Source organism: Chlamydomonas reinhardtii, chromosome 7, assembly GCF_000002595.2.
Source record: "Chlamydomonas reinhardtii strain CC-503 cw92 mt+ chromosome 7, whole genome shotgun sequence".
In the NCBI taxonomy this organism is placed as follows: domain Eukaryota; kingdom Viridiplantae; phylum Chlorophyta; class Chlorophyceae; order Chlamydomonadales; family Chlamydomonadaceae; genus Chlamydomonas; species Chlamydomonas reinhardtii.
In genome coordinates, this window is record NC_057010.1 from 833,063 (window position 1) to 841,381 (window position 8,319).

Sequence of the window (8,319 nt, forward strand, 5' to 3'; positions counted from 1 at the left end):
GCGCCCGCCCTGTATGCCCCCATCACGCGGCTCCTGACACGCGCCGGCCCCGCCTGTGACCTGCTTGCCACCATTCATTGGTGCGTGCCTGCCTGTCTGCCTGCCTGCCCCAGACTGGCCTGCGGCCCAAGGACATCGACATCCTGGTCACCACCTGCTCCATCTACTGCCCCACGCCCTCCATGGCTTCCATGGTGGTCAACGCCTTCGGCATGCGCAAGGACGTCCAGGTGTGTGTTTGTGTGTGGCGGCCGCACACCAGAGACACGCATGGACGAGGTTACCCGACACCTGCAATCCCACACGGGCACGCAACACTTCGACATACACGCCATCATAAGCAAGCACGCATTGACGCGAACACACAGTACCGGCGCTGTGCTGTTTGAACGCGCACACACACACACACACACACACACACACTCTCTCTCTCTCTCTCTCTCGCCCTCCGCACACACGCAGGCCTACCACCTGGGCGGCATGGGCTGCGCCAACGGCGTCGTGGGCATCAACCTGGTGGCCGACCTGCTCAAGGTGGGGTTGAGGGCCTGTGTGTGCCTGTGTTAAGAAACGAAACGAAAGCCCGCCCAGACGACGTATGTGTGTGTGTCCATGTGTGTGTGTGTGTGTGTGTGTGTGTGTGTGTGTTTTGAAGTGTGGGCGAGGAGGTTGCAAAACTAGCCCGCCATGCCCAGTGTCCTGGCCTGCTGCTGCCACCGTCGCTGTCTTGCCATCAGCTCGACACCCGCCGTACATCGGCACTCGTCGCTCCGCGCCGCCCGCAGGCCCACCCCAACAGCACCGCCCTGTTCGTCTGCACCGAGACCACCACACCCGCCTACTACCGAGGCAATGAAAGGCACGTGCGGCTGCGGTGGAGGCGGCCCAGCAATCCTTACTACTTGTGTGTGCTGCTAGGTGGTGCTTGCCCTCCAAGGAGCACACAGGGACACGGGGCACTTTCTACAGCCTTTCGTCACAACGGCTTCCAAGTGTTGCTGCTGGCACCGCAGTCACAGTCCGCTTCCGCCCCCTCCCCGCCCCCAACACACACATAGGCACCGGCTGGTGACCAACCTGCTGTTCCGCATGGGCGGCGCCGCCGTGTGCCTCACCAACAAGCCCGGCCTGCGGGCGCGAGCCAAGTACGAGCTGCTTCACCGAGTGCGTGTGCACTGCGGCCAGAGCGACCAGGCGCTCAGGTGAGGGGCGGTCATGAGGTGGACGCTTTCTGAGAGGACAGGACTTGGTGTTCATGCTGGTTACAGGCAGCCAGCACACGATAGGACTTGCAACACGCGCCCAGGCGCAGCCCTTCACTAGCTAGCGCGACTCACATCCCAACCCACCCGCCCTAACCAACTCCTGCTTAACTGGTCTCCCTCCCCCTCTTTCCCTTCCTCTCATTCTCCTGCCTCCCCCTCCTCCTATGCTCCTGACCCCTCCTCCTGCCCACCCTCCCCCTCCCCCTTCCCCCCCTCCTCCCCCTCCTCCTCCGCCTGCAGCGCCATCCACTACGGCCCGGACGCTGCGGGCCACAACGGCATCTTCCTGGGCAAGAACGTGGTCAGCCAGGCCAGCAGGGCGCTGGGGCTGGCCATGACGCAGGTGTGTGTGGGGTGGTGGGGGTGTGGGGGGGTGGGTGGGGGCGGGCTGGTCGTGAGGGTATCACCTGCGTCACGATGCACAGATGGTGGAAGGCGGCGGGGGCTTGCGGGTGCGGGGAAATGGGCGTGAGGGCTGGATGTTGCTGCGTCGGTAATGTGGGCGTGCATGTGTCGTGTAACACACCCGCACGTGCACACGCGCAGGTGGCCCCTCGTATCCTCACCTGGAGCCAGTTGGCGGCGGCCGCACTGCACATGCTCCAGCAGCGCCGCCGCCGCGTTGCCGTGGGCGGCGCCGCCAGCCACCGGGATGGCAGTAGCAGCAGCAGCGGCAGTGGCAGCGGCAGTAGCAGCAGCGGCAGCAGTAGCAGCACTCATGGCGCCCCACCAGTGGCGTCGGCTGCATCAGCCAAGCAGGCGGGCGCGGCGACGCAACCGCCCGCGGCTACTGCCAGCCTCGGTCCGTTGCGAACGCCGTCGTCGGAGCGCGACGGCAGTAGCTGCGGCTCGGGCGGCAGTAGCAGCGGCGGCAGCAGCGATGAGGGGGGCGACGGCGGCAGCTCCAGTCCCACCAGCAGCACCAGCGTGCCGCAGTCTCGCCCGAGTGACGAGCAGCGCTCGGCCTCACCGAGCACTGCTGCGTGTGCTACTGCCGGTGCTGCAGCAGCAGCCGCTACTGCTACTGCGGGTGCTGCGGCCGCCGATGGCTCCAAGCCCTCGCCGGCGCCGCCGTCCCCATCTGAACATTCGAAGCCCGCGGCGAAGCAAGCAGCAGCAACAGCAACAGCAACAGAAGCAGGGCCCCCAGGAGGCCTCTCAGGGTTCAGACCAACACCAACACCAGCACCAGCACCAGTACCGGCCCAACTTCCAGCACTCCACCTGCCGCCACTTCCTGCTGCACGCCGGTGAGCCGAGCTGAGCTAATGCAGCAGCAGTGGCTTCCCGCCAGTTGCCAGGCGCTCCCCCCTCGCCCCCCCTGAGCTGTCACACACCGTACTCCAGGCCACATGCTTGCACATGCATCCCACGTGCAAGGCAAGCCTTTGCGTGCCCCTACTTCACGCTCCTGCAACACACACAGACACAGACACAGGCACACACACACACACACACACACACACAAAGACGCACAGCTTACAACTGATCTTCTCCTTCCTCCCTGCCCTGCTAATCACTCCTCTCTCTTCCCGCTGCCCTCCCCTGCCCTCCAGGCGGCGCTAAGGTGCTGGACGGGCTGGGGGAGGCGCTGCAGCTGGATGCCAGCCGCCTGGGCCCCAGCCGCGCCGTACTGCACGACTACGGCAACGTCAGCAGCAGGTGGGAGCGACGGGGTGTGCGGGGGGCGTGTGTGCGTGACCACGACATAACACGTTTTGTGTGTATAGTATGACACGGCAAGGGAGGCGTGTGGGGCCACGGCGCGTGGCACGTGGGGGGCGGTGCACTGCAAGGAGAGCCCCCCCCCCGGCACTGCCGCACGCGCCGCACGCATGTCATATCGTGTGCTCCCCGCCCCCGACCCCCAAACCCCGACCCCCGACATCCGAAACCCCCGCAGCACGACCTGGTACACCCTGGCGCACGTGGAGACGGTGGGCGGCGTGCGGCGCGGCGAGCGGGTGCTGCAGGTGGGCGTGGGCAGCGGCATCAAGTGCGGCGTCAACGTGTGGAAGGTGAGGAGCGAGCGTTGGGTGGGGGCAGGGGTTGGGTCGGGTCGGGGCGGGACTGCGGGAGGCGGGGCGGGAGGTGGGGCGGCGTGGGAGGGACTGAGTGGCGCTGAGGAAGGGTCGGGTTACTTTACAGGACGGTGTTAATGCCCATACGCTCTACTCGGGCCCCTCTCTCTTTCTCTCCCTCACACACACACACACACACTCTCTCTCTCCCACACCCCAGCCAACTTCCAATCTCTCCCCACCCCTGCACCCCTGCCGCTGACTCGCCGCGGCTCCAGGCGCTGCGCGACGTGCGCGAGGTGCACCCCGCCTGGGAGCACCGCCTGCCGCCCGCCGAGACCACCGCGCTGCGGCTGGCGGCGTCGGTGGACCTGCGCGGGCTGGGCAGCAGGCACGTGGCGGGGCGGGCGCTGTTCGCGGTGGTGATGGTGCTGGCGGCGGCGCTGATGCACGCCGTGATGCTGAGGCTGGCGGCGGCGGGGCTGGCGGTGTGAGGGAGAGCCGGAGGGGGTTTGGGTTTGGGTTTGGGTGTGTGGGTATGGTGGGGAAGTGGGTGGGGGTGGGGGCGTGGTTGGGGTGGGGGGCGGGGCAGGGTGTGTGGTGGTAGGTGGGGAAGATTGGGAGGTTGGACTAGGGGGGGTTGGAAGGTGTATGAAAGGCGGCAGCGGAGGGCAGGGGATGGGGCGCACGGAAGGGTGATTGATGATGGCGGGTGGTGGTGGGTGGTGGTGTGGCGGGAGCTGGAGGCGAATGGACGGACAGTGTATTACTCAGGGGCTGGTGTGATGTGGAGGCGGTGTTGAGTTGAGGTCGTTGACCTGATCCCACTGATTGTTGACCGGCCGTGGATTCGGAACGGAGCAGCGTGGGCCAACGCACACCACGCACATGCGCCTGCGGTTGACAGTTGGCGCAGGACGCACAGTTGGGGCAGGAGGAGGGGACCGTGTTGGACAAATGAAGAATCTTGGATGGTGGAGGTGGGCAGGACTATGTTGAGGACGGTAAGGGACGCGCTTCTCTTAGTTGGCCTTTCAATTTAAGATGGGCATGGCGGCCGGGTGGGGGAGGCACGATGAATTTGGGCTGAAGCTGCTGTGTCCCCACCTGTCCGTGATGCTTGGCTGCAATGTGATGATGAGGGGCGGCAACAGAATGGCACTCGCAACACACCGTGGCATTGCTTGGACACCCAACGTATGCGGCAATCCCACTTGCCTCCTAGGGAGAAGCGCGGCGATGGCAAGTGCGCAAAGTGTTGGGGTGTCCGTTGTTGCTGACATGTTGGATTGTTGGTGCCATATAAGGTGCAATGAGACACAGCCGCCAGAGGTGGAATGACGTCAGTGCCGAGAGGGATACCGGCGAGGCGGGCTAGGGGCAAGTGCATTCCAGTGAATTCGAAGCATGAGCAGGCACAGGGGGCACTCCCCCGAGGGGGCCTATGGCCTAGCACCCTTGGTTCTACTGCGGCGGATTTGTTGATTTCATCGTTGCACGTCGTCGCGCTGCTACGCATGCCACTGCTGGCACCTGGAGAGCGCTGGCAGAATAATTGAAGCCAAACACTCGCTTTTACAGTGCCCCAAAGCCCTGAACTGTGTCCTATCTGTAAGGCCGCGTGTAATACTGCGCTCTAAGCCACGCAACTCACACACACAGTCAACAGTACACGCAACGCAATGACCCCGAAATAGCGCGCAAGCAAAGCGCCAGTGCTCAACACCACATGCTGAACAGCTGAACACAAATGTACAAGACACTAATAGGCGAGGCACCACCGACCACTTCTCTAGTTCAACGGGCCACATATCCTGTTTTGCCACGCCGCCCCTCCATTTGTTCTTCATCCCGTGGTACGACGTACCATACACACAGGCCACCACGAATTGTCTGCGCCCCCTGCGATGCCCGATATTTCGGCGCTCTAAGCTGCTGCTCACCTTCCGCACTTCCGTCATCTGACTGCTCAGTGCAAAGTGTAGTGCTGCATAGCGGGGCTCACGGCCCCAGGCTAACACATCTGATGTCCAGCCTCCATCACAAAGACGCCCCGCTTCAAGTTGCTCTGCCACATTGTTGTTAAGCTAGCTAATCCCCAGGGCTCAAGCCCATACACACATACACCCCCGAGTTTGGGTACACGATCGACTTTCCCACCAGTCACACCTTTCACAGTGTACTTGCAGCTGCACATCAGCCATGTCGTGCCCACGAGCACACAAAGGCATGACACCCCAACAGACAAGCTCAACCTAAAAAGCGCGCAGCCCCTCCGCCACACAGCTCCCGCCCCGCTCCGCTCACACACGCTCATCCGCCGCCTCGGCTGTCACCACCGTCGCCAGCTCCACCGCTCCTGCCGTCCCCGCGGCCGCCCACACCGGGGAACGGCGCTCCGGAATCGGGTCGTCTGCCGCCGTGCGGTGACGCAGCGGCGATGTGCCGGGCTGCTGCAATCCTCCTCGCGGCGTGGCCGGCGCCGCCCCAGCCACCACCGCCGCCGGACCCAGCGCCGGGACCAGGACCGACGGATCCGCCGCAGCAGCGGCGGCGGCACCCGCCGACGCGAAGTCGGCGGCGGCGCCGCCAACCGGAGTTGGCGGCGGCGGCGCCACGACCGGCGTCGACGGCGCCGCCACTGACCCCGTGCTGGAGAACAAAGCGGCAGCTGCGGCCGGCGCCGCGGCGGCGGGTGGCGCACCCGCGCCCGCCGACTCCATAGCGTCTGCTGCGCCGGTGGCGGGCGCCTCTGCCGGGTCCAGGCTGCTCCGCTGTGGCACCGTGGGCGACGACAGAACCGCCGGCGCGCCGCCGCTGGCGCCACCCGCGCTGCCGCCGCTGCCGCCCAGCCCCGTACCTGAGCCCCACTTCACACTTGCTACCGCCAGCAGGCCCATCAGACCCGAGCCGCGGCGGTTGATGCCGCACGGCGGCGGCGGCGGCAAGCCGCCGCCAGCCGCCGCCGCGGCGGCCGCCGCCGCCGCCGTGTCTGCGCCGAACCCGGCACGCGCCGCCAGGCTGCGTGTCTTCTGAAAGAGCGAGGTGCCGCCGGGGGAGGCGGGCGAGTTGGGGACGGTGGGGTTGCCGGAGCCGTGGCTGCTGCCGCCAAGTAGGGCGCGCAGACGGCGCACGGAGGGAGAGGAGCGGGTGACCTCGGCGCCGGCGGCGGGCTGCGGCGGCGGCGGCGGGCGTGAGGCCATGTACCGCTCCTTGAGTCGCGAGGCTAGGTCGGGCAGCGCCGTCTCCATCTCGAACAGCTGGCCGCTGGCGTCCGCCACCTTGCCGCCCTTGCCCTGCAGGTTGCGTGAGTGTCAGTTTGACAATGCGTTGGTGAAACTCCGCAGTGTGTGTGTATGGTAAAGAGCACAAGGAAAACATTGTGCAAAGACAGTGTATGTGTGTGTGTTTAGGGACGAGCACAAGGAGACTGAATCGACGCCGTGCATGCAATGGCGGCGGCGTGCGCGACACGGAGCTCCAAAGCAGGCCAAGCCTTCAGGCCAGCCGCCCACCCGCCCCCTGCGCCCCGCCTTCCGTGCCTCGCCCCGCCTCCTCCCCCCCTCCCCCCCCTCCCCCCCCTCCTCCCCCTCCTCCTCCTCCTCCTCCTGCTCCGCACCTTGGGCGCATCCGTGGGGAACCTCCTGCCCGCCAGCTGCAGCAGCGTTATGTGCGCCATGGGGATGTCCTCGGGGCTGCCCTTGAAGCGGAACACGCCGATGCGCGCCGCCACCACGTGGGCCAGGTAGGTGGCGCCCTCGGGTGCGTCCACAGCCACCTACAGCAGCAGCAGGTGCATGTGTGTGTGTGTGTGTGTGTGTGTGTGTGCGTGCATGTGTGTGTGTGTGTGTGTGCGTGCGTGTGTGTGTGTGTGTGCGTGTAGATGATGTGTACGTGTGTGTGCGTGCGTGTGTGTGTGTGTGTGTGTGTGTGCGTGCGTGTGTGTGTGTGTGTGTGTGTGCGTGTAGATGATGTGTACGTGTGTGTGCGTGCGTGTGTGTGTGTGTGTGTGATTGTGTGAGTGTGAGTGTGTGTGTCACGTGTTACGGCAGGTGCTGTGTGTACTGCGGTCTTGTAATTGTGTTGTGATGTGCTGCGCTGCCACAACGACAGGAACCCAAACGCCCAGTGCTGTTGCACCCCTTCGCCCATTTCGCTGCAGCTCCTAGAACCCCAGCACCAACACTAGCACTATAGCCCCACCACACACCGAGCACCCCAATGCCTAGCACCACACCACACCAACGCCACCAAACGCACGCAGCTTAGCGCCCTCCTCCTCACCTTGTTCGCCTCGTCCGCCACCGCCCGCTCCACCGCCAACGCCTCGTCGCGCTCCTGCTCACTGGGCAGCGCCAGCGGCGGCAGCGACGGCGGGCGCGGGCTGCGCAGCGGCGACGCCGTCGACATGGAATTGCCGCTGGCGGCGATGGCGGTGGACAGCTGCCGATGCACAGCCTGCACAGGGCCGCTGGCGGCGCCGGCGGCGGCGCCGCCGTGCGTGCTGGTCGGCGCCGACGCGATCGCCGCCACGCCGCTGGCACTGGCGGACTGCACGCGCCAAGGCGAGGTGGGCCGCGCGGCGGCGGCACCGCCAGTGGATAGGGACGGCTGCGTCCTGTGCTGCGTGCCCATGGAGTTGGATTGGGAGAAGCGGGAAGAGGCCGCGCCGCCGGCGTTGACGGAGGGAGCCAGCGGCAGCGGCGGCAGCGGCACACTCCCGGAGGAGCGCCCGGAGCCGGAGCCGTTGGCGGCGGCCGCGGCGGCGGCGGCGGCGGCGGCGGCGGCGGCGGCGGCGGCGGGGGCGGCGGCGGCGGCGGGGTTGGAGCCGGCGGTGTGGTCTGGCACGTCCGCCGCGTGCGGTGAGCCGGAGGCGCTGAGTGTGACGCCGCCACCGGGGCCGGCGCTGCCGGCGCTGCCCGGCCTGCCCTGCTGCTGGGCCTGCAGCACGTGGCGAGCCAGGGGCGACGCCGCCGCAGTGGAGCCGGAGGGCGCTAGCGCCGCCGCCGCCGCCACGGCAGTGGCGGCGGCCG

General features: G+C 66.7%; 2 protein-coding genes across 2 annotated transcripts in view; one reads left to right on the plus strand and one right to left on the minus strand.

Annotated features, from left to right (window-relative positions):
* CHLRE_07g318500v5 (uncharacterized protein) overlaps window positions 1-4,840 on the plus strand; it is an 8,012-nt gene extending 3,172 nt beyond the window's left edge. Inside the window, exons 9-18 of the mRNA XM_043063929.1 lie at window positions 114-230; window positions 463-534; window positions 786-859; window positions 1,059-1,202; window positions 1,506-1,608; window positions 1,812-2,320; window positions 2,373-2,515; window positions 2,822-2,927; window positions 3,169-3,283; window positions 3,565-4,840. Coding sequence (XP_042922497.1) covers window positions 114-230; window positions 463-534; window positions 786-859; window positions 1,059-1,202; window positions 1,506-1,608; window positions 1,812-2,320; window positions 2,373-2,515; window positions 2,822-2,927; window positions 3,169-3,283; window positions 3,565-3,780 — 1,599 coding nt within the window. The 3' untranslated portion in view covers window positions 3,781-4,840. The remainder of the gene's footprint in view (window positions 1-113; window positions 231-462; window positions 535-785; window positions 860-1,058; window positions 1,203-1,505; window positions 1,609-1,811; window positions 2,321-2,372; window positions 2,516-2,821; window positions 2,928-3,168; window positions 3,284-3,564) is intronic.
* A 9-nt stretch (window positions 4,841-4,849) lies between these two features.
* Window positions 4,850-8,319, minus strand: part of CHLRE_07g318551v5 (uncharacterized protein) — a 23,559-nt gene continuing 20,089 nt past the window's right edge. The window contains exons 31-33 of the mRNA XM_043063930.1: window positions 7,571-8,227; window positions 6,906-7,064; window positions 4,850-6,582 (exon numbers count right to left, since the gene is read on the minus strand). Coding sequence (XP_042922498.1) covers window positions 5,590-6,582; window positions 6,906-7,064; window positions 7,571-8,227 — 1,809 coding nt within the window. The 3' untranslated portion in view covers window positions 4,850-5,589. The remainder of the gene's footprint in view (window positions 6,583-6,905; window positions 7,065-7,570; window positions 8,228-8,319) is intronic.